The sequence below is a fragment of the Thalassophryne amazonica genome, chromosome 1, assembly GCF_902500255.1.
Source record: "Thalassophryne amazonica chromosome 1, fThaAma1.1, whole genome shotgun sequence".
NCBI lineage: Eukaryota > Metazoa > Chordata > Actinopteri > Batrachoidiformes > Batrachoididae > Thalassophryne > Thalassophryne amazonica.
The window spans coordinates 71,887,735-71,915,463 of record NC_047103.1 but is presented as its reverse complement, the minus strand read 5'-3'; the positions used below and the strand labels follow the sequence as shown (position 1 = coordinate 71,915,463).

Here is a 27,729-nt window from a genome sequence, read left to right as displayed (position 1 = left end):
ACAACCTGGGTCTGAGTAGGGGCACAAAAGATCACAGGTGTGAGTGACATTTGTCTGCTTTGAGGTTGTCAAAATTAGATGCTCAAATCCATCCATCCATTTTCTATACCCGCTTATTCCAGAGAGAATACTATTAAGCACAACTTTGAGTGAGATGGAAAGCAGAAAGAGAGAGAAAAAAGAAAAAAAGATTAAGTCTTGCTTGTTTCAGACTGTTTCTGCTCAGTCACTAACATTTCCAGAAGTAACAAGTCTGATCAGCTTCAGAGATCAAACTACAGAGATCAGGTCACCGTGCTGCACATCACTACATCACCCTATGGAATGGTCTGAATGGCTCATTGCCAAACAGGATCCAAGGCAACCAGTCCACAACAGTTCAGGTGGTAACCCTTTCCTTTTCAGAGGGACACCAAGTCCTTTTCTTCCAGTCTGCTGAAATTATACCGACATCACGAATACAAGCAAAGATTGCCAGCGGTGCCATGGTAGCAGCATTGCCACCTGCCTGAAGAAGTTCATTCTCAGTCCCACAGGTGCCTGCAGCTTTAAATGCTTTCAGCTGTTCATTACCCTGTTTGTCGATAAGCAGCGGTAGCAGGGTATTATTTCCACTGGCGCGTGTGTTTGTGTGTGTGTGTGTGTGTGTGTGTGTGTGTGTGTGTGTGTGTGTGTGTGTGTGTGTGTGTGTGTGTGTGTGTGTGGACAACCTAACTCAAAATGGTTGGATGGATTTCATTCAGTGTTGGTGGTAATATTACTTGGATACATATCTAGAGGGGATTACGTTTTGGAGTAGCTTGGTCAAAGGTCAAGGTGGCCATAAACGTAGTCCGAAAAACACATTTTTATTTATTTATTTTTGAATATGTCAGCATCCAAGAATGCTCAATGCATGCATAACATCACCTGAATCTGAACCTGCATGATCTTATATATTGATCAGCAAAATATTTGTGATTGATTAGTATGAATGACTTTATAATGATGTCACACAAAGGTTCTATGATTAAGTCGTACACAGTAAAAAAACACCATTACAGACTTATGTACAGTGCCTTCAGAAAGTATTCACAGCGTTGCACAGTTACTACTTTTTTTGTTACAGCCTTATTCCCCTCAAAATTACAAACACACTACCCCATAATGACAATGAGAAAAAGCTTTTTTTTTTAGATTTTATGCAAACTTATTAAAAATAAAAAAAAACCTAAGAACTCACAGGCACATAAGTTTTCACAGCCTTTGCCATGAAACTTAAAATTGAACTCAGGTGCATCCTGTTTCCACTGATCATCCTTGAGATGTTTCTACAGCTTAATTGGAGTCCACCTGGTGTAAATTCAGTTGATTGGACATGATTTAGAAAGGCACACACCTGTCTACATATAAGTTCTCACAGTTGACAGTGCATGTCAGAGCACAAACCAAGCATGAAGTCAAAGGAATTGTCAGTAGACCTCCGAGACAGACAGAATTGTCTTGAGGCACACATTTGGGGAAGGGTACTGAAACATTTCTGCTGGTTTGAAGGTCCCAATGAGCACAGTGGCCTCCATCATCTGTAAATGAAAGACGTTTGGAACCACCAGGACTCTTCCTCGAGCTGGCCACCGGCCTAAACTGAGCAGTCGGGGGAGAAGGACCAAATGGTCACTCTGTCAAAGCTCCAGCATTCCTCTGTGGAAAGAGGAGAACCTTCAAGAAGGACAACCATCTCTGCAGCAATCCACCAATCATGCCTGTATGATAGAGTGGTCAGATGGAAGCCACTCCATAGTAAAAGGCACGTCAGCCTGCCTGACGTTTGCCAAAAGGCACCTGAAGGACTCTCAGACCATGAGAAACAAAATTGTCGGGTTTGATGAGACAAAGCTCAAACAATTTGGAAAGCACTCATCATGTAGCCAATATCATCCCTACAGTGAAGCATGGTGGTGGCAGCATCATGCTGTGGGATGTTTTTCAGTGGCTGGAACTGGGAGACTAATCAAGATTGAGGGAAAGATTATTCAGCAATGTACAGAGACATCCTAGAAGAAAACCTGCTTCAGAGTGCCTCCTGACCTCAGACTGGGGCGACAGTTCATCTTTCATCAGGACACTGGCCCTAAACACACAGCCAAGATATTAAAGGAGTGGCTTCAGGACAACTCTGTGAATGTCCTTGAGTGGTCCAGCCAGAGCCCAGTCCTGAATCTGATTGAACATCTCTGGAGAGTTCTGAAAATGGCTGTGCACCAGCGCTCCCCATCCAACCTGATGGAGCTTGAAAGGTACTGCAATGAGGAATGGGAAAAACTGCCCAAAGATAGGTGCACTAAGCTTGTTACATCATATTCAAGAAGGCTTGACCCTGTAATTGCTGCCTAAGGTGCATCAACAAAGTATTAGGCAAAGGGTGCGAATACTCATGTACATGTGATTTCTTAGTTTTTTATTTTTAATAAAGTTGCAAATTTTTTTAAGTTTTTCATGTAATTAAGGTGTGTTGTGAGTCGAATTTTGAGAGGAAAATGAATTTACTCCATTTTGGAATAAGGCTGTAAAGTAACACAATGTGGAAAAAGTAAAGCCTTGTCAATACTTTCTGGATGCACTGTATATTTGTATATTTATATGTGAACATTTATATTGCGGTGTGTTGTCCACATTGGGTATGCATCAGCCCTTTGATGCCTTTCTGTCAGAATGGGTGGCTGCCCGGCTGCCATGGCGGCTGGACCCGCAATGCAAACTCCCATACTAGGCTTAGGTGTAGGAGAAATCATGGTCTTTATTCCAGGCTTGGTTTTGGTACACATATGGTCAGTCAGTGCAGCAGAAGTACAAGCAGGATTAGGCAGAGACGCAGTCATGAACGAGCAGAGGTCAGAGGCACGAGCAAACACCAAAATCTGGGATGAGGCAAGAGGCATGGTCGAGGAAACACAGAGCAGTAGTTCAATACACGGCTTGACAAAAACAGGACTGTGAAGGGAGCTGGAAAGTGTACTGTGTCAACAATCAGGCAGGGAAGTGAAGGACTGTGGGGTTTAACTACATGTGGCCTAATTAGTGTGAAATGGGGGACAGGTGGTGTCAACAAGGTGCACGTAAGGAACAATCTAGAAGGGGGCGTGGCACAGTCAAGAATGTGAGGAGGGCAGTGCACAAGCTGAAGTGATGTAATACACAAAGACACGTGAGCGGGTGCAAGAGTGGGAGTGAACGAAAACACAAAGCAGACATAAACAAGGTGGGAGACAAAGACATGGGGCAGGTGCAGTGATGTGAACATAATAAGCTGGGTGTGAGGAATAACGGAATAATGAACAGAGACAAAGGCAATAGCAGGTGCAGGGCTGTGGAGTTAGAACATAAATAACTGGCCGTGAGATCAAACTAACACAGAATGTAAAACTACAAAAACAGGAACTGAAATCAAACATGAACATGCGAACAAAACAACAAAGAGGCATGGGTACACACAAAAGGGCCTAAAAAACTGGAGATGGCAAGGATGACCCATACCACGATCAAAAACTGGGAAAGGAAGGAACAGCTGGAAAACAGGACGAGGACAAGGAGTAACCTGGTGCATCTAAAGATCAGGGGGCCGGCTGAAGGCACGATCTGGAGGACTGCCCGGAGGCCTTTCAAAACCCATGACCGAATCAGGGGATCGACAATTAGGGACACAGGCCTCTATGGTGGAATCAGAGGAACCTCAAGGAATAAATTCAGAACTGAAACACGTGGAACCACAAAGGGCAAAAACTGAATGTTTTAGGGAGGTGACCATCCTACGGAGAACCCATGGTAGCCGATGAAGAACCAGGACCCACAAAATAACACATACCCAAAGAGTGGGAGTAACACAAAGCGCCCTGAAATCCCACTCCCAGCAACTAATCCGGTCCCACGAGTCCAGGAGCCAGAGACTTAATGAACTCGGTGGAGGCTTGAAAGAAACAATCAGCATACCAATGTGAATACCAGGGAAAAGCTTAACTGAGGTACTCAGGTGTGTGATCCAACAAACCACTTCCTTCTAAAACTACGAAAACCAACAAATTCCCCAAGAAAAATCTAGAACGGAACCAGTCAAGAACCAATGAGAGGACTCTGCTATCATATGAGAGGAGTTCCTTTCCACCACGCGACAGTGTTTTCCCAAATAGGATCCAAAGAAAGGGATAATGTAGCTCCACATTAGGCATAAGGTAATCGTTAATTTCATGAGGAGCGTACATGGCGCACTGAAATGCTTAATTCAAAAACACAGTAAGTAAAGCACCCGACAGCATAAATTGTTAACCGACCTTAGAAAAGAGATTTCATCAGCAAACGAGTTAATCATGGAAACAATTTCTCTCAAAAAAATAGAGGATGCGCACAGGAAGATTTAAAACAGTATCAGAACAGAAAAACCTTGTAGGGAACCAAACCAGGGACTCAGTCACAGCTTCCTCCCTGAGAGGACCTGAAGACAGAATTAAATCTGCAGCTCCTCATAAGATACATGACAAATAATAAATTTGAAAGGAGCATACATGAAAAACATTTCAGGTTCAGACATGATGCTTTCAACAGGTTTCCAACAATGTCAGAGGCATGGAAACAGATCAGCATAAACCAGATGAAAAATGAAAAGTCACTAACCATCCCACAGTCACAGTTCTCTGAGGTTATCTTCTGGACAGATGCTGGAACAGGCTGCAGAAGCTCTGGGACAGCTGCACTGTCGGTGTGCGTGCGGGTGCCCCCCTCTGATGCCACCACTGGCCGAGACACAGGAGGCGGGGAGAGTCCTTCAGCAGCCACTGTGGGAGAATCTGAGACAGAGCACAGTGAATCTAAGCTGGCAAGGGTGAGGGAGCAGATGGACGTGACGTCATCTGCGTTGTGGCCATGGTACATGCGGAAGCAGAGTCTGAGCGGGCTGCAGGTGGCAGAGAAGCTGGACCTACTGTGGGTGTATCAATCAGAGGACAAGACGACGTGGTGCGCACCATGATGGCACCATCTTCAAGTGGTGGGCCACGCGCCATGACGGCACCATCTTCAGGCACCATCTTCAGGCAGTGGGCCGCACGCCATGATGGCACCATCTTCAGGTGGCGGGCCATGTGCCATGACAGTACCATCTTCAGCCAGCGGGTCACACACCATGACGACACCATCTTCACGTGGCGGGCCACGCCATGACGACACCATCTTCAGGCGGCGGGCCGCGCACCATGACAGCACCATCTTCAGGCGGCAGGCCACATGCCATGACGACATCATCTTCAGGCAGCAGGCTGCGCGCCACACCGAGGCTGGGCTCCAGGATGATGGGGCTTCTCCCGATGGCTCTATTTGCGATCTCGGAGGCATGTGATCAGCTGATCTTGGAAGAATGATCACAATAGAGGAGTCGTGCAACACAGGAACAGAGGTGATCATTGGTGGAGGGATCTCTAAGGCTGAAGCTTGAGGTTGAGGCTGTGGCACTCACCTTCATGGCACTGGCACCAGAGTGACAAGTTCCGGGTGCGCTGTGGAGCTAGCGACCGGGATAAGTGGCTCCACGGGTTCTGGGTGCGAAATTCTGGACACCACTGGGTTTCTCCTTGGAGTAGACTTTGGAGGTGACATCTCTGGAACAGGAGACATGAGGTAAGTGGCCAGCGTCTGTGTTATTTCGTGCCTGGGTGGAGAGAGGGTGGCGTCTGAAATAGTTATGATGTGCTGTTTCTCACAACAAGTGGCAGTGAGCTCAGACTTGAAGAAAAAGTCCATGGGGTCTTCAACGCAGGAAGGACGCAACCCTGTTGAAACTGCGTCTTTATGTCTCTCAGCTCTGGGAATCTGTTTAACAGCTCTGGCTCAGCTAAAAAGATCTGACTGAGTGCCGACGAAATGCGCTGTTTGCTCTGCAGACTGTGGCAGTCCTGATACTCAAAAAATAAGTCTTGTATTTTAAATAGTGACAAAGCCGTGTTCTGTAGTACTAACTGCTCTGACTCAGAACCTCTTCCTCGCCAACATCCGTCTAGTCTGACTCATCATCATCAGATGGCAGGTAGGCCTCAGGGTGCTTCATCCAATCTGGACGCTTCTGTTCACAAAAAACATCATCCAGGCTCAGAAGCTCTGGGAAATAGTCAAATAGTCATTGGTTTGAACATAAGATCCCAGGCTTGATCAAGATAATCAAACTTTTCTCTTGGAGTGTAACTGTCACAAAAACAGACAAAAAAAAAAAAGAGAGGTCAGAAAAAATCCTCTTTATCACCTCAATATCTGGGAGTGCAGCAACAGAGTCCAAGGCAGGAGTGGAGCTTGCGGGGTCCATGTTCTGGCCAGATTGTACTGTCAGAACAGGTGGCTGCCCAGCTACCATGGCGGCTGGACCTACAATGCAAACTCCCAGACTAGGCTTAGGTGTAGGAGAAATCATGGTCTTTATTCCAGGCTTGGTTTCAGTACACATGTGGTCAGTCAGCAAAGCAGAAGTACAAGGAGGATTAGGCAGAGAAGCAGTCATAAATGAGCAGGGGTCAGAGGCACGAGCAAACACCGAAATCTGGGATGAGGCAAGAGGCATGGTCGAGGAAACACAGAGCAGTAGTTCAATACACGGCTTGAGAAAAACAGGACTGTGAAGGGAGCTGGAAAATGTACTGTGACAACAATCTGGCAAGGAAGTGAAGGACTGTCGGGTTTAACTACATGTGGACTAATTAGTGTGAAATGGGGGACAGGTGGTGTCAACGAGGTGCACGTGAGGAACAATCTAGAAGGGGGCGTGGCACAGTCAAGAATGTGAGGAGGGGAGTGCACAAGCTGAAGTGATGTAATACACAAAGACACGTGAGCTGGTGCAAGAGTGGGAGTAAACAAAAACACAAAGCAGACATAAACAAGGTGGGAGACAAAGACATGGGGCAGGTGCAGTGATGTGAACATAATAAGCTGGGTGTGAGGAATAACAGAATAATGAACAAAGACAAAGACAATAGCAGGTGCAGGGCTGTGGAGTTAGAACATAACTGGGAGTGAGATCAAACTAACACAGAATGTAAAACTACAAAAACAGGAACTGAAATCAAACATGAACATGCGAACAAAAGAAACTACATAAGAACTGATCAGGAAAGCAATACTAAAGCAAAACTAAACAGGAACAGACTAATAAACAGAAATCAGAACCCAATCTAAAAGTACAACAGAAACCAACTGAAATGAGAACAGCAAAACTAGAACAGAGAATAAGCAAATCATGAAAATAATTAATTAAAAAAAAGCAAGGCAGAAGGGGATGAACTAAATAAAGAGGCAAAGTACGGATGAAAACCTGGAACTGGGCCGGGCATGACAGTTTCATTATATTTGCAATGTCACCACAATTTTAGAGTTCACAGTTGACTGGAGGATCATCTACATCAGGGGTGGGCAACTTGTTCCAGAAAGGGCCAAGAGGGTGCAGGTTTTCTTTGCAGCCACTGACTCCACCAGGCGATTTCTGTGATTAATATCACTTTGAGCAGATGGAATCAGTTAATCAGTGAAACACCTGGTGGAGTCAGTGGCTACAAAGAAAACCTGCACCCTCTTGGCCCTTTCTGGGACAAGTTGCCCCACCCCTGATCTACATGAACCCCAGCACTGGAGATGCCCAAAATTGTGACAGAAGGATAAACCTTGTGCAACTGCAAAAAGTAGCTAGTTCAACTTGACAGTGGAAGTTAGTCATCAACTTCTGTCAGGACTGTGCCATCACTTAGAATCACTGTGGTGGAATGAGGTGTAGGTTTGGAAGAGCACAGCCTCACCTGTCCATAACATTTGCCATGTAACATGTCTTGCAAACCTACAATAAAATACAGTGTACAGTCAGACAGGCATTATTATAATGTCTTCGCGGTATTAAAAAAAAATGTTTTGAAAACTGTTTGGTTTTTCAGCATTGATGATGTTGTACTCACTAGGTGCTCTTCTGCTGTTTCTAAATGACTGCTTTTCTATTGGCAGGATATCAGATTGCCCAAAGCCTCATATTGTAGAGGAAGATGTGGATGTGGCCCAGGAAAGAGAACGTATTTGGAAGGACGGAAAAACAGATGACATTTTAAACATACGAAACCTGTCCAAGGTTAGATATTGCAAAATGTCACAGAACAATAAAATAAATAAAGGTTTTTCCAGAAATATTTTAATAATTTAGTTATTTGAAAAATACCCTCCCCCCCAATAATAATTCCCTCCATAATGATTTTAGCAATATTGCTTTTTTGGCTTGTTGGATGTGTACCAGGATTACTAAAAAAAGTTATTAAATTTTCAAGATGTATTCACAAAAAGGAGCAGAACCAGGAAATCAGATCTTTGGGGCAGCTCTACATACAGTTGTATGCAAAAGTTTGGGCACCCCTGATAATTTTCATGATTTTCCTTTAGAAATCATTGGTTGTCTGGAACAGAAATTTCAGTTATATATATCATATAGCAGAGGAACACACTGATATTTGAGAAGTGAAATGAAGTTTATAGTATTTACAGAAACTGTGCAATAATTAGTTAAACAAAATTAGGCAGGTGCATAAATTTGGGCACCCTTGTCATTTTAATGATTTGAATACATTTAGCACTAATTATTGGCACACAAAATTGATTTGGTAAGCTCACTGACCCTTGACCTCCATACACAGGTGAATCCAATCATGAGAAAGGGTATTTAAGGTGGCCATTTGCAAATGTTTCCCCTCTTTACATCTCTTCTAATGAGTGGCAACATGGGAGCCTCTAATCACCTCTCAAATGACCTGAAAACAAACATTGTTCAACACCATGGTTTAGGGGAAGGATACAAAAAGCTATCTCAGAGATTTCAGCTATCAGTTTCCACTGTGAAGAACATAATGAGGAAATGGAAGCCCGCAGGCACAGTACTAGTTAAGGCCCGAAGTGGCAGGCCAAGAAAAATCTCAGATAAGCTGAAGCAAAGGATGGTGAGAACAGTCATAGTCAACCCACAGACCTGCTCCAAAGACCTACAATATGATCTTGCTGCAGATAGTGTCTCTGTGCATCATTCAACTATATGCTGTATGATGCTGTAATGCAGAGGAAGCCTTTTCTGCATACATGGCACAAACAGTCATTTGAGATATACTAAAGCACATTTGTACATTTGGAATAAGGTGCTGTGGACTGATGAAACTAAAATTGAGTTATCTGGACATAACAAGGGGCGGTATGCATGGCTGAAAAGAACACAGCATTCCAAGAAAACACTTGCTACCTACAGTACGTAAAATTCGGAGGTGCTTCATCATGCTGTGGGGCTATGTGGCCAGTGCAGGTACTGGGAATGTTGTTAAAGTTGAGGGTCATATGGATTCCAGTCAATATCAGCAGATTCTTGAGAACAATGTTCAAGAATCTGTGACAAAGTTGAAGTTGTGCCGGCGCTGAATCTTTCAACAAGACAATGACCCTAAACACTGCTCAAAATCTACTAAGGCGTACAACGTTCTGGAATGGCCATCTCGGTCCCCAGACCTGAATTTTATTGAAAATCTGTGGTGTGATTTTAAGCAGGCTTGGAAACCAACAAACCTGAGATGTTTTGTAAAGAAGAATGGTCCAAAATACCTTCAACCAGAATCCAGACTCTGATTGGAAGCTATAGGAAGCGTTTAGAGCTTGTTATTTCTGCAAAAGGAAGATCTACTAAATATTTAGGTATTTTTTCTGTTGGGGCGCCCAAATTTATGCACCTGCCTAATTATTGCACACTTTCTGTAAATCCTATAAACTTCATTTCAATTCTCAAATATCACTGTATTTGTCTGCTATATATGATATACGAGGTCTGTTAGAAAAGTATCCGACCTTATTATTTTTTTAAAAACCATATGGATTTGAATCACGTGTGATTGCGTCAGCCAAGCTTGAACCCTCGTGCGCATGCGTGAGTTTTTTCATGCCTGTCGGTTGCTTCATTCGCCTGTGAGCAGGCTTTGAGTGAGGTGTGGTCTACCCCTCTCGTCTATTTTTTATTACGAATAAATGTCTGAACGATTTGGATCTTTGCTGCATCAATTTTTTTCCAGAAACTGTAAGAGTATGTCCTCTGACTAGCACAGGAATTGTGAAAAGACATGGACATCAGCACTTTTTCCGCCACATTCCACCGTTACAGGAGTATTTTTTTCATGGAAAAAGAAGCCGAGGGACGCGCCACCGTGCCGCTCTTGACGCGGCACAAAACCACCTCGGTGTTGGTCTCTCAGGACGGCTTTCAGATGGATTCTGGTTGCTTTTCTGTCATGTGAATATCCGAGAAATTGAGTTTGAGCTGGACAAGCCCCAACATGTCCTGTGAGGCTTCATCACGGCGTTTCTTTGCGCCGAGCGGCTGCACTACGACGCGCCGAACTCCTCCGCACGTCTGTCTTAATGTGCCGAAAAAGTGCCGATGTCCACGTCTTTTCACAATTCCTGTGCTAGTCAGAGGACATACCGGATCAAGACAGCATCCAGTTTAGAAATGAACGGCACATTTCACTGTTACAGGAGTTTTTGTCATGGAAAGAGGAACAAAAGCGGAGGAATTCCGCGCGTCACGGCGGAGCTGCATGGCAAAAAGCAACGCCATGATGAAGCCTCACAGGACATGTTCTGGCATGTCCAGCTCATGCACAATCACAATCGGATATTCACACGACTGGAAAGCAAACGGAATCTGTCTGAAATCCACCTTTAAGCCGCCCTGTGAAACCAACACCGAGGTGGTTTTGTCCCGTGTAATGAACGGCTCCGTGGTGCATCCCTCGGCTTCTTTTTCCATGAAAAAAAACTCCTGTAACGGTGAAATGTGCCGGAAAAAGTGCTGATGTCCACATCTTCTGCCTTTTTGTGAAAGTCAGACGAGGTCCCGGATCAACAAAGCTTTCACGTTGGAAATGATCTGGTTGTTTGTGCGGGGTGTCAGCCTGTCCATCGGCGCTGGGAGTGCGCTGCGCTCTCAGCAGTTGTGGGCTGTCCTTAAAGGGGCAGTAACACTCCTTAATCTGTTTAATCCCCATAAAATCGTCCCTGAAAACCATATTAATTTTTCGAACGGTGTCCACCTGGAGGTCTCTTACAGTTTCTGGAAAAAAATTGATGCAGCAAAGATCCAAATCGTTCAGACATTTATTCGCAATAAAAAATAGACGAGAGGGGTAGACCACACCTCACTCAAAGCCTGCTCACAGGCGAATGACGCAACCGACAGGCATGAAAAAACTCACGCATGCGCACGAGGGTTCAAGCTTGGCTGACGCAGTCACACGTGATTCAAATCCATATGGTTTTTGAAAAAAATAATAAGGTCGGATACTTTTCTAACAGACTTCGTATTTAACTAAAATTGCTGATCCAAACAACACATAATTCATAAAGGAAAATCATGGAAATCATCAGGGGTGCCCAAACATTTACATACAACTGTATATATATATATATATATATATATATATATATATATATATATATATATATATATATAGGCGAAACCGGGGCACGGTGAATCAAGGGGCACAGTCAATCAGTAGCTATATCTGCAAAACTACATATATATTTGCTGCAGTTATGCCATATTTTCATGCATAAAGACACCCCCTTATAAATTAGTGTTTTTTTGGATACATTAAGGGTAAAACTAAGTGGCAAGTGAAGTCAGTTTTCCCGATCAAAAGTAAGGCTGAATCTCAATTCTACCCCTTGGCCTTTCCCCTTACCCCTTACCCTCCATTTTACGCGGGCACGAGAGACAGAGGGGTGTCTCAATTCTCTTTTTGGAGCGAGGTGGAGGGCTAGGCGGAGGGCTACAAACCCCTTCAAACGGAGTGAATCTGGATGCACACTCCGTTTGGAGGGGTAGGAGGAGCTTACTGCTGTCTCTAAAGAAACAAACATGGCACCCAGAGCCGCACAAATGAAAGCAGCTTTCATTACAAATTACGCTGTTTAGAAAGTTATAACTTGCCAAAAAACTTTACAGGCAGTTGCCTATAACAGCAACGTCTTTGCTGCTGGATGCATGTTGCATATATTGTCGTTCTGAAGAATATCGTAACTTCACTCGTGTGCTGAGGAGTTATAATGCATATACACACGAACGCTACGATAAGACACTTTTGTATCTCACAATGGAGAAAATCATGATAAAGGACAAGCACATTAATTTGTATGTTCATAAATGTTTGGATAATATCAATCCCTGCTGTTGGATTTCAAGGTCTGTCAGATGTGTATTTAGTAAACAAACAGGGAGCCCTGAGCACACTCATCTCCTAATAAGCTTTCAGGCAGAAAATGAGGAGAAGTTTCACTAATGGGAGTAAGTTGGAAAATATATACACACACATGTATATGTGTAATACATAACCTGACATCCTAATAGACTGCTGTTATTTGTCAAGGAAATTTCTAAAGGAATTAGGGCTGGATGCAAACAATGGGAGAATTTGAAAAAGAAATATAAGGTTAACAGAACTAGATGCAGCCCAAAACATACATACAAGGGGTGGTCATATAATTAGAATATCATGAAAAAGTTGATTTATTTCAGTCATTACATTCAAAAAATGAAACTTGTATAATGTAAACATTCATTCCACACAAACTGATATATTTCAAGTGTTTATTTATTTTAATTACTAATTAATGAATTAATTAATTAATTACTAATCAATCAACTAATGATTAATCAAGTAACAATATTAATTATTACTATTATTAATGACAAATTATTAGTAGTATCAACATTAATTAATTACTAATTAATTGATTATTAATACTATTAATTATTATTATTATAAATTACAAATTTATTAAATTAATTATTAATACTACAAAATTCTCCGACATGATTGCGATGCATCGAAGAAATCTGCAACTTCTTCTGTTTTTCTATCTTCTATTTCAGTTTTTTTTCCCCCTAAGGTGGAGGGGTGTCTCAGTTCATAGGGCTAGAGGCATACCCCTTTGCCTTACCCCTTGTTTTAAAGGGGTAGGCATAGGGGTAGGGGTAGGGCCAAGGGGAAGGGGTACAAAAGAGAATTGAGATTGGGCCTAAATTTTGTGGATGTCAGTGTCTTTGTATTTATTTCTCACAACAGAGGAAAGGTGGCCCAAAAAATTGTTATTAGTTAGAAGACTACCCTGTCCAACTGAGGTACACTTGAACTATGAGAGACAAAATGAGAAGAAAAAAAATCCAGAAAATCACATTGTAGAATTTTTAAAGAATTTAATTGTAAACCATGCTGGAAAATAAGTATTTGGTCACCCACAAATAAGCAAGATTTCTCGCTCTCACAGACCTGTAACTTCTTCTTTAAGAAGCTCTTCTGTCCTCCACCTGTTACCTGTATTAATGGCATCTGTTTGAACTTGTTATCTGTATAAAAGACACCTGTCCACAGCCTCACACAGTCAGACTCCAAACTCAACCATGGCCAAGACCAAAGAGCGATCAAAGGACACCAGGAAGAAAATTGATGTGCACCAGGCTGAGAACAGTGAATTTACAATAGTCAAGGAGGTTGGTGTGAATAAATCAACTGTGGGAGCAGTTGTGAGAAAATGGAAGACATACAATACCATTGATAATCTCCCTCGATCTGGGGCTCCACACAAGATGTAATCCCGTGGGGTCAAAATGATCATGAGAACGGTAAAGAAAAATCCCAGAACTACACGGAGGGACCTGATGAATGACCTGCAGAGAGCTGGGACCAAAGTAACAAAGGCTACACACTACACAGAGAGGGACTCAAATCCTGCAGTGCCAGGCGTGTCCCCCTGTTTAAGCCAGGACGTGTCTAGGCCCGTATGGATGATCCAGAAGAGGATTGGGAGAATGTCATGTGGTCAGATGAAACCAAAATTGAACTTTTGGGTAAAAACTCAACTCGTGTTTGGAGGAAGAAGAATACTGAGTTGCATTCCAAGAACACCATATCTACTGTGAAGCATGAGGATGGAAACATCATGCGGCTGTTTTTCTGCAAAGGGGACAGGATGACTGATCCATGTCAAGGGAAGAATGAACAGGGCCATGTATCATGAGATTTTAAGACAAAACCTCCTTCCATCAGTGAGAGCATTGAAGATGGAACATGGCTGGGTCTTCCAGCATGACAATGAATCCAAACACACCGCTCGGGCAATGAAGGAGTGGCTCCGTAAAAAGCATTTCAAGGTCCTGGAGTGGCCAAGCCAGTCTCCAGACCTCAACCCCATAGAAAATTTGTTGAGGGAGTTGAAAGTCTGTGTTGCCCAGTGACAGCCCCAAAACATCACTGCTCTAGAGGAGATCTGCATGGAGGAATGGGCCAAAATACCAGCTACAGTGTGTGCAAACTTGGTGAAGACTTACAGGAAATGTTTGACCTCTGTCATTGCCAACAAAGATTATGTTACAAAGTATTGAGTTGAACTTTTGTTATTGACCAAATACTTATTTTCCACCATAATTTACAAATAAATTCTTTAAAAATCCTACAATGTGATTTCCTGGATTTTTTTTTTCTCATTTTGTCTCTCACAATTGAAGTGTACCTATGTTGAAAATTACAGACCTCTCTCATCTTTCTAAGTAGGAGAACTTGCACAATCAGGGACTGACTAAATACTTTTTTGCCCCACTGTATATATCTAATTGCAAACATGTTCTTTTTGGGCCTTAATGGAGATATGCTCTGGAAATATTGTTGTGTGGGCCGCTGAAGAGGAGGTACTGCTGGCCCACCACCACCAGATGGCGCCCTGCTTGGAGTGCGGGCTTCAAGCATGAGAGGGCGCCGGAACCAGTGGCGTGACAGCTGTCACATCATCACCACCAGCTGTCACTCATCTACGTCAACCACCATAAAAGCCGGACTGCAACTCCACCTCCCCGCCGAGAAATCAGCTACCATACAGGTAACTTCTCTGCTGAATCTAAAAACCTTGTGTAATAGTCTGATCTCATTTGCAGCCATTTTCCTGTGACGGTGTCCTTATTCTGTGGTATTGGCGTTTGGTGTGGACTGCGACGGCTTCGCCTCACACCCCAAACCAGATAAGTGGTTAAACAGGAGCTGCACGAGTGTGTGATTGGAGGTGGAGGTGCTCCCTCCTAATTGAACACAGACTGTGGGATTACTGAGTGTGCGAACTCACACTCATCACAAACTGTTTCTGTTCTCTGCCAGCAGTACCGGGTCTGACTGCTGAAGACAGTGGCTACCTGGGGCGCAGGGCTTGGCGGCTCCGGTGTTCTTCAGATCCATTGGTGGTGGAAGCTGTGTGGGATCCGGCTCTTCTCGCACCAGACGTCTGCTATCTTTGAGCCTGCCACACGTCACCTGGTGTATAATTGACATTCTGCAATATTTGTATCGTCTGTACTTCGTTGTGCATTTCACAACATTAAATTGTTACTTTTTGGCTATTCCACTGTCCGTTCATTAACGCCCCCTGTTGTGGGTCCATGTCACGACACTTCCCCAACAAATATTGCCTTTATAATTGAGATTCAATTCAAACAATTGATTTTTTTGTTGTGTCTGCATGTGTCTGCAATAATATTTCCATGTGTTAGTATTTCCTTTCTTGATTTCTACATTCCTTTCCTTCCATTCTATCTTTACAGACGTACTCTGGCACGATGACCCCTGCAGTTGACAGAATCTGTGTTGGAGTATCTCCCGGAGAGGTTTGCATGATTGACTGACAGTGTTTGGCCACAAAGGAAATACACAATTTTCTTTATTTTTCATATGTTTTCCTCTGTTTTTTTTATGTCCTCTGATTCTCTGCAGTGTTTTGGTCTGCTGGGTGTAAATGGAGCAGGAAAGACCACCACCTTTAAGATGCTGACTGGAGACATTGACGTTACTTCAGGAGAGGCTTCAGTTGCTGGTTACAGGTGGGTTCTTTGCCCATTAAGTGGGAATGAACCACTAGAGAATTCTAATACAATTCTGATACAAAAGCAAACATGCCGATGTTTTGTTCTGATCATCTGGGGTCTCATTTATCTTGAATTCGTACTCACAGATTTGTGCTTAAATCATGTGTATGAGCATTTCTACACACAGCATGGCATTTAGCAACTTCTACTTAGATTTACAGATGTGTGTACTGTATCTACCAAAGTATAAGTCACACCTGTTAAAAAAAAATGCCTCTTGAAGAGAGCAAACATAAAAATCGCACCTTTTTTCTGTTCTCAGCTCGTTTAATTTGGGATTTTTGTGTATGGTTACAGTGTACTTTTTATTATTGGCATTTATTCTTTTTCATTAGAGTTTATTTTGTTTAGTGCTTTGCACGGGTGGTGGCCGAACAGTTAAGTGTGCTTTTCCAGTGCAAAAGGTTCCTTGTTCAAGGCCACCGGTGCCCATTCTCCTTGTAATGTGTAATTGCGCCAGCAAGGGCATCTGGCATAAAACTTGTGCCAAGTCAGCATGCAGATCCACCTCAGGTCTGCTTTGGTGACCACGAGTAAAAAAGGAGCACATGAATGGACTTGCTTATTTTGTTTACTGCTTTGAATTCCTTGGAACATCCTATATAAATGCTTGTTATATTATATATAACAACCATTCGGAAGATTCAGACGGCTTTCGGTGGCTTTTCAGTCATGTGACTATCCAAGAAATTGTGGACAAGCTGGACATGTCACAGCATGTCCTGTGAGGCTTCATCACGGAAGCGCTGTTGCTGCGTGTTCAGCTTCGTGCCGATGAATTTCACCGCCACTCTTTTCATGGCAAAATCTTCTTTCACAGTGGAATGTGCCGAAAAAGTGCTGATGTCCACCTCTTCCGCAATTTCTTGGATAATCACACGACGGTCCCACATCACCACAATGTTAACTTTGCAAATGATCCGGTCGTTTCAGCGTGTTGATGCCGATCGGAGCGTGGCGCACTCTCCACCATTGTGCGGATGTCTTTAAACTGGTTGTACCGCTCCTTAATCTGTGTGATGCCCAGAGGATCGTCACCGAAAGCCGTCTTAATAATCCGAATGGTTTCCACCTGGCTATTGCCCAGTTTGTGGCAAAATTTGATGCAGTCGCACTGCTCCAGTCATGCCACCATTTCCTTGCAAAGAAAAAACAATGAGAGACTCCACCCATCCTCACACAAAGGCTGCTTACAAGCAAATGACGCAACTGACAGGCGTGAAAAAAATCACGCATGCGCACGAAGGTTCAAGGTTGGCTCATGCAAGCACACGTGATTCAAATCCATATGGTTTTTGAAAAAATAAAAAGGTTGCATACTTTTCTAACAGACCTCGTATTATGGACTGTAGATGATGAAATCCCTAAATTCCTTGCAACTGAACGTTGAGAAACATTGTTCTTAAACTGTTGGACAATTTTTTCATGCATTTGTTCACAAAGTGGTGATCCTCACCCCATCTTTGCTTGTGAACAGCTGAGCCTTTTGGGGATGCTCCTTTTATACCCAATCATGACACTCACAATTAGTGTCCTCAGTTCCAAAATGCTTATTGAGTGTTGTTAGAAGGAAAGGTGATGTAACACAGTGGTAAACATACCACTGTCCCAGCTTTTTTGAAATGTGTTGCAGGCATCCATTTCAAAATGAGCAAATATTTGTTTGAACATTAAATATGTTGTCTTTGTGGTGTATTCAATTGAATATAGGTTGACGAGGATTTGCGAATCATTGTATTATGTTTTTATTTACATTTTACACAACGTCCCAACTTCATTGGAATTGGGGTTGTATAAAGACAAGACGTTGATGTTACAGGAGGAGCACAAAGGATTGTAGAACCCCTAACTATAGATAACTGTCTATGTATTCTGTTAATTACAAGGTCTTACAGTAGGTGTTGTGGTGAGCATATTAAAGCTTCTTAAAATTATGTCCATAATTGATTTTATTGAATAAATTAAGAAACAGTGTGACACTAAGTGAATGTTCTGGTGGATAGATTACTGTGAACTTAGTGGAGCATTTATTTATTTTTAATAATTTCCATCTTTCTGCTGTGCATTGCATAAAATCATTAATCTCAGTTTCACATAAATTGATTTTTTTTTTTTGCTCTCTTATGTTATTCTGGTGAGGAACAATGAATATTTTGTTGCCATATATGGTTAATTGAGGGTGTTTCTGAATGCAAATGACCATGAATGTGCTTTTGGACATGGGATTTATCAACACCTGGGGCTTTATGTACGAAGACTTGCGTGGACTTTCTACTAAAAGTTGGCGTACACCAAAACCCTGAATCTGGTGTAAGCACAAATATCAATGATGTATGAAAGTGTATGAAAGTGTGCTGTTGAGAAGCTCTGCAGCTCACCATCAAGAAAAAATAAACAAAGACATCAATAATATCTAATAATATAATAGCAAAATGTGTGCAGTTAACAGCTCCGATTACATTCCAGAAACCGGCTCTCGCTGCAAAATGCACTGTAATGTTGGAATGTACCTGAATGAGATTTGGATGATTGCGTTCCACACAGCTGGCATGGCTCGGTGCAAGGTTGACTGGTACACTCCTGACCAATCAGCCAGCTCACGCTGGAATGCCCCTGATGCCAGGATGTCCAGCGTGGTCAGCACCTGTGTGGGCACAGACAACCATCACTGTATTACGCTCTGGGCCAGTCACAGTTACAGTGTGGAATATAAGTAGTTGAGCACCTTGCGATTTTGAAAGTTCTGCCACTTAGAAATCATGGAGGGGTCTGAAATTTTCATCTTAGGTGCATGTCCACTGTGAGAGACATAATCTAAAAAAAACCCGGAAATCACAATGTATGATTTTTTAATAATTTATTTGTATGTTACTGCTGCAAATAAGTATCTGAACACCTGTAAAAATCAATGTTAATATTTGGTACAGTAGCCTTTGGTTGCAATTACAGAGGTCAAACGTTTCCTGTAGTTTTTCACCAGGTTTGCACACACTGCAGCAGGGATTTTGGCCCATTCCTCCACACAGATCTTCTCTAGATCTTTCAGGTTTGGAGTTTCAGCTCCCTCCAATGATTTTCTATTGAGTTCAGGTCTGGAGACTGGCCAGGCCACTCCAGGACCTTGAAATGCTTCTTACGGAGCCCCTCCTTAGGTGCCCTGGCTGTGTGTTTGGGGTCATTGTCATGCTGGAAGACCCAGCCATGACCCATCTTCAATGCTCTTACTGAGGGAAGGAGGTTGTTTGCCAAAATCTCGCAATACATGACCCCATCCATCCTCCCTTCAATACGGTGCAGTTGTCCTGTCCTCTTTACAGAAGAGCACCCCCAGAGTATGATGTTTCCACCCCCATGCTTCACGGTTGGGATGGTTTTCTTGGGGTTGTTCTCATCCTCTAAACATGGTAAGTGGAGTTGATTCCAAAAAGCTCTATTCTGGTCTCATCTGACCACATGACCTTCTCCCATGCCTCCTCTGGATCATCCAGATGGTCACTGGTGAACTTCAAACGGGCCTGGACATGTGCTGGCTTGAGCAGGGGGACCTTGCTGCCCTGCAGGATTTTAAACCATGACAGCATCATATGTTACTAATGTAATCTTTGTGACTGTGGTCCCAGCTCTCTTCAGGTCATTGACAAGGTCCTCCTGTGTAGTTCTGAGCTTTCTCAGAATCATCCTTACCCCACAAAGTGAGATCTTGCATGGAATCCCAGACTGAGGGAGACTGACAGTCATCTTGTGTTTCTTCCACTTTCTAATAAATAATCATAACAGGTTTTGTCTTCTACCAAGCTGCTTGCCTGTTGTCCTGTAGTCCATCCCAGCCTTTTACAGGTCTACAGTTTTGTCCCTGGTGTACTTAGACAGCTCTTTGGTCTTGGCTATGGTGGACAGATTGGAGTGTGATTGATTGAGTGTGTGAACAGGTGTCTTTTATACAGGTATCAAGTTCAAACAGGTGCAATTAATACAGGTAAAGAGTGCAGAATAAGAGGGCTTCTTAAAGAAAAATTAACAGGTCTGTGTGAGCCAGAATTCTTGCTGGTTGATAGGTGTTCAAATACTTATTTGCAGCAGTAACATACAAATAAATTATTAAAAAAATCATACATTGTGATTTCCGGATTTGTTTTTTTTTTTAGATTATGTCTCTCACAGTGGACATGCACCTAAGATGAAAATTTCAGACCCGTCCATGATTTCTAAGTGGGAGAACTTGCAAAACCGCAGGGTGTTCAAATACTTATTTTCCTCTCTGTATATGCGCAACTCCAGTAACAGTGGCCTTGATAACTGAAATCGGCTTATGAGCCAATTGTCATCATTTGCAAGTAAATCCTTGCATTCCCTGAATACACCCTTATGCACCATTTGTAAGGTCCCCTAACAACGCTAACGCAGCCACTGTTAGTGCCATTTTACGCATCACTTTGCACGCGCTTTTATATCCATCCATATAATTGCAAACATGTGGGTGTGTTAAAGGTTCATCAGTGTGTCCCTGATGTGCACATCACTCTGATGACTTCATGTTTTCACTCTATTAACAGTTCCCTGCGTCACCTGTACATGTCAGAGATGGCACAATAGCTGTAGAAATGTACGTACACCAGCCAGGATTTTTGCGTGATGCACCGCACATTTCCACGCTCAAGTCACTTTTGATACATTTGCATGTGGACGTGGAGATGGGTGTATGCCAGGTTTTTGTGTATATGCACACTTTGTACATGAGGCCCCAGATACTTATTTTTGTGTATACGAATGGCATGCACCTGTTTGATTAATACAGATTTGTTTTTGTCCTTCTACACATGCAAAATTTTGTTTGTACAAAAGCGTTCAGAGCCTGAAGGTTCTGATTTTGCTCTTTTCCCATATTATGAGCCTTTCTTAGTTTTGTTATTCCTTTAATAAACCCAAGTATTGAATAGAATGTGTACAATGAATCCCAGAACTTGTCGAAACACAATTCTATTTGGGGAGCATCGCTGTATCTAACCACATCATGAAACCATCTTAGGCCATGGATGTCAACCACCCAGGCAGACAACCAGTCCATCACCATCTCTCAAAAGGAAAAATCTGTCTACCACAGCCAGGTGAAATGTGGGTGGATCTTTGTCCTGTCCAGCTGCTGGGGTCCTCAACACTGAGGCACGTGTGTGAAGGATCAGTCCCAGAGACACTCGCCACATGACAAAAATGTTATGCTGATGCTCCCTCACCATGCAAGTTAACTGCTTGTTTCACACAAAGTCATTCCAGCAGTCATCCTTCCATAAATACCCTGAACAGATATCATTGAGTTCTTGTCTTCTCTGTGTATTTGTGTTGGTAAAATACATACATTATTTTTATATTACAAAATCAGTTTGTTAAAATTTGGATCTCTATAGTCATTCAATCATTTTCTGCCACTTACCTGAGAAGTACGTACAGTTGTACAGCACATGTTCATGTGATAGAGTGCGTTGTCCATGACAAAGAGTGCTCCTTATCATTGCTCCTTTGTGTTTCAATGGCAGTATTTTGACCAACATTCTGGATGTCCATCAGAACATGGGCTATTGCCCACAGTTTGATGCCATTGATGAGCTGCTGACAGGCAGAGAGCATCTTCACCTCTATGCCCGCCTCCGTGGAGTCCCAGAATCAGACATCAGCAGGGTGAGATGGAACTGTTTTTATATTAATGGCATGACCTTCGTCTTCCTCTCCATCTTTGTCTCGCTCTTATGTGTGCTCACTTTGTGTTTTGGTTTTGACTAAGAATTTTGTGGACCTATTCTGAAATGATCTCTTCATGTTTTTGCCTTTATTTTCATCCAGGAATGATTTATATTTCTGTGTATGGATAAATAACACAGACACACCAGAAGTAGTCTGGAATTGCATTATGTCCAACAACTTCAGTGTTTAACTGACAAGACCATTTTAATTACTAAGAGATACAGAAACATTTAAGATGTATATGAGTAGTGCCAGATGAGTTGCACGTTGACAGAGTAATGGCCCACTCACACGGCACTTAACGAAGGGCAATTAAGCCCTAATGAAATAAGAAATCTGGACTTTCGTTGGCATCGTTTAACCTTCGTGCAGTTTTATTTCTGCAGCTGGCACTTCGTCAGGATTTTTAAACTATTGAAAAATTTGAATGAAGGGCAACGAAAACCTCAATTCGTCCGTGTTTCATTTTGCTGTCGTTCTTGATGTTTTTTAATTGTTTGTTTAGTTTTTGTAACATTATTGTTTAGTTTGACTTCGTTCGACCGGCTGAATGTTTTCACACAGTGCAGAAGCGGTTTGTGAGCGCTGCTACTGCCGCTGCGTTCATGTACCGTCGGAAATTACAGGGCAAACTCAGCCTGTTTGCTTGGACTTTTTTATCTGGGTGGGGGGGTCAACTTCAATGGGCTCAGGCACCTTATATAGGGAAGAATTAATCTTTTTTTGTGGATACAATTATTTTGCCACAAGCAACTCCTGAATTTGAAACAACTAAAAAGTTGTCTAATTTCCGACGGTACTTGAACACAGCGGCAGCAACAGCTGCAGCTCCTGCCTGTGCTTATTTTTTATTAAATATAAAAATATGAGTGTAGGAATGACAATCCAGCCCTTATGTACATGTGGCAACAGGTAGATGATTCAAAAGATTATATAAAGAGCTGTTCTGGAAGGCAGAGTTCACGTTGTGGATCAGCTGCAGCTGGTGGAAATAACCACACATGTGAGTCAATGTGCGTTCACACGGACTGATCAGTTTACTGCTCTGATATATTCAGTCATCTTTACGCTTATATTTATTCCCCCTTTTGACAGTTTTCTGTTGTAGATCAATATATATGGCTTAGTAATGTAATACAGTGATACTGCAGTGACCACGGTACACCAGAGTTTTTTTTTAATTGTTTTTTTTTTATTGGAGCAAGATGTAGCACGCAGCGTGTCAGATAATGTGGGTTCTGATGATGGAGATGATCCCTGTTTTGTTCTGGACGAGGAACCGGAGCAGGTGGGTCCACTGACGTGCGCACAGATCTCCACAGATTCTGTTTGCAGTTTCTCCGGGACTCAGGTGCTATGAGCTCCGTCCCAGCACCGAGTCCTGGAACTCAGATGCAGACACACACTGCTCCAGCTGTGGCTCCAGGTGCGTTTCATTTAAAGTGTCGAGATCGTTAGCTTTCGTTTTGTTAAGTTCCTCTTTTGTCCCTTTAGCGCTTTGGCTTTGCAGGATATTCGATGATAAAGCTCTTTTCATCCACCTTTTCTCAACAAATTGTGACTTTTTTTACTTTTTCCCTTTGTTCAGGAATCGTCATGTGCCGTGTGAGTGGGCCATAATATTGATCATCCCTGCATTGGTAGCACATACCAATTGCTCAGTATTCCAATTATTCCTCTATCCTTGATTTTGATCTGAGACAGAATGAAGTGTATCCTGTGTAAATATTCAAACTATCGTCACCGCTTTTTTTTATAGTGCCTTGTCTCGAGGCACAATAACAAGACCTCACTGATTATAATGCATGCTCTTGCTGTGGTGTTCCATGTCATTAGCAATGGCAGGAATGATGAAGTGAGTGAGTGGGTGGGTCCGCAAAATCTCTGTAACCCCGTAACAGCTAATATAGATTCAGCTCCGAAATTTTCCGTTCTTATAGATACAGGAATGGTTTACAGACCTTGACTTCGGAGACTATGCTGTGACCTTTGCAGAATCAATAGATTCTCTGACTGCAGTGCTTGAAAAGCTGAGTGATGAATCAAAGTGATTGGGTTTGTGATTGCCCTGGATGAAGACTAAGTTCCAGTCTTTAAATGACTTCCTGGACACAGTCATCAGAAGTGAATCTTGTATGTAGTGAAAGTGTTGAAATTGGGGAAACATTCACTTATGTTGGTTGTGATATTCATGTTTCTGGGTCTTTGGTCTCTGAGCTCAGGACAGGCCTAGGATGAGCTCATGGAGTCTTGAGGTCACTGGACAGATTTGTTTGGTGATGCTGATGTTTTTGACGGAGAAAAGTCCAAGTCTTTAGTGTCCTGGTGCCTCCTGTCTTGCTGTATGGTTGGGAATCTTTGATGCTAACCAGTGACCTAAGGTGATGACTAGATGTCTTTGGCACTCTGTCTCTTTAGAAGATCCTTGGCTACTTACTGGAATGACTCTGCATCAAACAAACAAAAATTAGGAGTATCACTTGCATTGTGAGGGAGTGTCAGCTATGACATTCTGGCCACGTGGCACATTTCTCTGTCCATGATCCAGCACGCAGGTGCTTCAGTGTTGAGGATGTCAGCAGCTGGAGAAGGTCAAGGGGATGCCCATGTTTCACTTGGCTGTGGCAGATAGATGGTTATTTTAGAGATTTGGGGATTGACCGGTTGCCTGCCTGAGTGATTAACATTAAGTACCTGGTGAGGTTTTGTGGTATGGTGGATGTGGTGATATGCAGCACCAGCACATGCTTCCAGACTTGACAGATACAAGTGAGGACAGTGTTTTAATAACCAGCCTGGTTATTAATCACAGGGTCTTGTTGGCCACTAAGGGCATTATTGCGTGTTTTCATAAATGTTGCAGCCAATCTGACACTGAGACAAGCTTGTAAAGCGATGATGCAGATGTGATCTGCAGGTATGATTGTAATTAAGTAGACACATTTACTGAGGTCTGCATTATACCACATGGTCAGGTGGCAGAGTGGGCTATCCAGAAGTTGGGTCTGTCTGAGTATGCCGGCCAAACTGCTGGCACCTACAGTGGAGGTAACAAGAGGAAACTGTCCACAGCCATTTCCATGATTGGCTGCCCTGCTCTGGTCCTGCTGGTGAGGATAACTTTGAATCACAGCTGCATGAGCATGGATAGAAACCAATGCAAATAAGATTTTATTACATATTACTGTTTGTATTGTTACTGATATGTTAGGATGAGCCCACCACAGGCATGGACCCCCTGTCCAAGCGCTTTCTGTGGAATACAATCATGAGTGTCATTCAGGACCGACGAGCTGTAGTCCTCACTTCTCACAGGTAAAATATGCAGAATGTGGGTGTATGCATGCAAATTTGTGAGTGCAAAAATTTGATTCTGATGTCTTCTGCCTTTGCAGTATGCAAGAGTGTGAAGCACTGTGCACCCGATTAGCTATAATGGTTAACGGCTCCTTTAAGTGTTTGGGCACCATTCAGCATCTCAAATACAAGTTGGTCACTTTACTTCAGTCCTTCATTTCTTATCTATCTATCTATCTATCTATCTGTCTGTCTGTCTGTCTGTCTGTCTGTCTGTCTGTCTGTCTGTCTGTCTGTCTGTCTGTCTGTCTGTCTGTCTGTCTATCTGTCTATCTATCTATCTATCTATCTATCTATCTATCTATCTATCTATCTATCTATCTATCTATCTATCTATCTATCTATCTATCTATCTATCTATCTATCTATCTATCTATCTATCTATCTATCTATCTATCTATCTATCTATCTATCTATCTAATGTAATGTAATGTAATGTAATGTAATCTTTGCTGTTCTTTCATTCTCATATCCTCCTGTCCTGCCGGTGTGGGTACAGATTTGGTGATGGCTATGTGGTGACCATGAAAATTAGAGCAGCTAAACCTGGGTCTTCCCCAGATCTGAACCCTGCAGAAGCTTTCATGGAGAGCACCTTTCCTGGCTGCATCCAGCGAGAAAAACACCACAACACTCTGCAGTACAAGCTCTCATCACCCTCGCTGGCAAGGATCTTCCAGATGGTCCTAACCAACAAGGATAACCTCAACATAGAAGACTACTCAGTGTCTCAGACTACACTTGATCAGGTCAGTGACTAAAGGGTGTGTTCCTCATTTTAGTTAAAAAATACTGTTGTTCACTACTATTACCACTACCACCAATAATAATAACTTTCCTGTTATAGTGTCTTCAACAGTTAACATCTTCAAGATAATCATTTGCAACAGACATTGAGAAATTAAAACAAATGTATTTACAGATAATTAAAACTAATAATGCAGACATTAAGACATTTAAATAATAACAAACATAGAGTTAGAGCTAAACAAAGAAAATGTACAGATTGAAATCCAAACAGTTTAATAAATGCAGTATATCACCAGTCCACACAAGAATTACTACAAATAATTAATGCAATGCAACAGTCATAGGTCATAAAAATAGCTATGTTTCAGTCTGTATTTACACAAGCCATTGGAATCAGATTATCCATTATCAGCACGCAGTTGCCTCTTGCTCACCTTTGGGATTCAGAGTAAAACTGTACCTTGAGCACACAAACTACAAGAAGGTAACTAATGTTCAACAAAGCCAATGAATTAAAAAAAATCCCTTTATACTATTCAAACCGTTATATGTAACAACACAACCCTAAAATTTGCTTCAACATGTACAATGAGACAGTATAAAGAAACCAGTATTTAGCAACCTTAACAAACATCTTCATCCTGGTGAGCACTCTTGAAGTTGTGCTTTTTGGACCATTTGAAATCTTCCAATACTGACACATAATTGGCCAGAAAACAAAACATTACAATAATTACTTGTAGAAGAAGCAAAGGTATGACCCAGTATCTCTGCATCCATCATGGACAACAAAGGTCAAACGGTTGCAATGTTGTGAATGTCAAAATACAAAGTCAAAATACAAATTACACATTTTCAAAAGCTTTTTCACCATGATGGAACAAACAAGCATCCATAGATAATGCAGATTAACTGTACTGATATCTGTATTAAGCAGGACCAGTGACATAATTTCAATCTCCAGAGTTCAAAACTATGGAATTTGTTGATAGCCAGTATTTCACAGGAATCAGACATGCCTCCAAGTTCACCATATATTAGATGTTAGATGTACTCAGACATGTAAAGCTAAGCATCATCAGCAAAGTAGTGAAAACTAATGACATAGCAATGTATATTCTCAACCAAGGGTCCTATATACATTGAAAACAATAGTGGGCCCAGAACAGAACCCTAGGGCATCACATATTGTGAGCCATGCAATTTAAGAAATTAGCTTACATATTAAAGTGTGTTGTAAAAAGCTTTCTACAGTGTATATTATCTGTCACATGTATCGTATGGGCAACTGTTTTTCACACAAACTTTTCTGCATTGTCCTGCATTCAGCCTCATTTTTTTCCCATACAATGAAGGCATTGTGGTTCAGAGGGCAGTAGATTAATTCTTATGTTTCTGTGCCCCCCTTAGGTGTTTGTGAATTTTGCCAAGCAGCAGTCAAGAGAGGATGACACTATTACATTGCATCCAAAAGTGGCTGGTGCCGAATTCCATGAAATACCTGTCAAGAGTTTGGGGAAGTAAATATTCTCACTGGCAAAACAGTTGCTGTACTCCACATCAGGGGTCAGCATACGAGGGTAGGCTGAAAAGTTCAAAGGCTCACTATGATACAGTTAATGCATTAAAGTTAAGTTGCTCCAATTTTGGTAAAACATGATGCAAATTATTAGTTGAGTTAACAGGGTTTTAAAAAGGAATAGTTTGGACCATGTATCATGTTTAGTCATCATGTTACGGGGTAACATATGTCACATGTCAAAGAATCCAATGGACGTTGACCTTATTTGACCTTTACTTTGGAGACCAAACATTCAACACAATCAAAACTATTCAATTTATTAATCCTATTAGCTCAACCAATAATTTGCATCACTTTTTACCAAAATTGAAGGAACTTTAATTTT

The 27,729-nt window shown here is 42.2% G+C and overlaps 1 protein-coding gene across 1 annotated transcript in view; it reads left to right on the top strand.

The window, feature by feature from the left end:
- LOC117511711 (retinal-specific phospholipid-transporting ATPase ABCA4-like) overlaps positions 1-27,457 on the top strand; it is a 210,397-nt gene extending 182,940 nt beyond the window's left edge. The window contains exons 44-51 of the mRNA XM_034171629.1: positions 15,659-15,721; positions 15,828-15,934; positions 21,511-21,652; positions 24,691-24,825; positions 24,927-25,030; positions 25,111-25,203; positions 25,572-25,821; positions 27,233-27,457. Of these exons, the coding sequence (XP_034027520.1) occupies positions 15,659-15,721; positions 15,828-15,934; positions 21,511-21,652; positions 24,691-24,825; positions 24,927-25,030; positions 25,111-25,203; positions 25,572-25,821; positions 27,233-27,346 (1,008 nt within the window). The 3' untranslated portion in view covers positions 27,347-27,457. The remainder of the gene's footprint in view (positions 1-15,658; positions 15,722-15,827; positions 15,935-21,510; positions 21,653-24,690; positions 24,826-24,926; positions 25,031-25,110; positions 25,204-25,571; positions 25,822-27,232) is intronic.
- Positions 27,458-27,729: the final 272 nt, after the last annotated feature.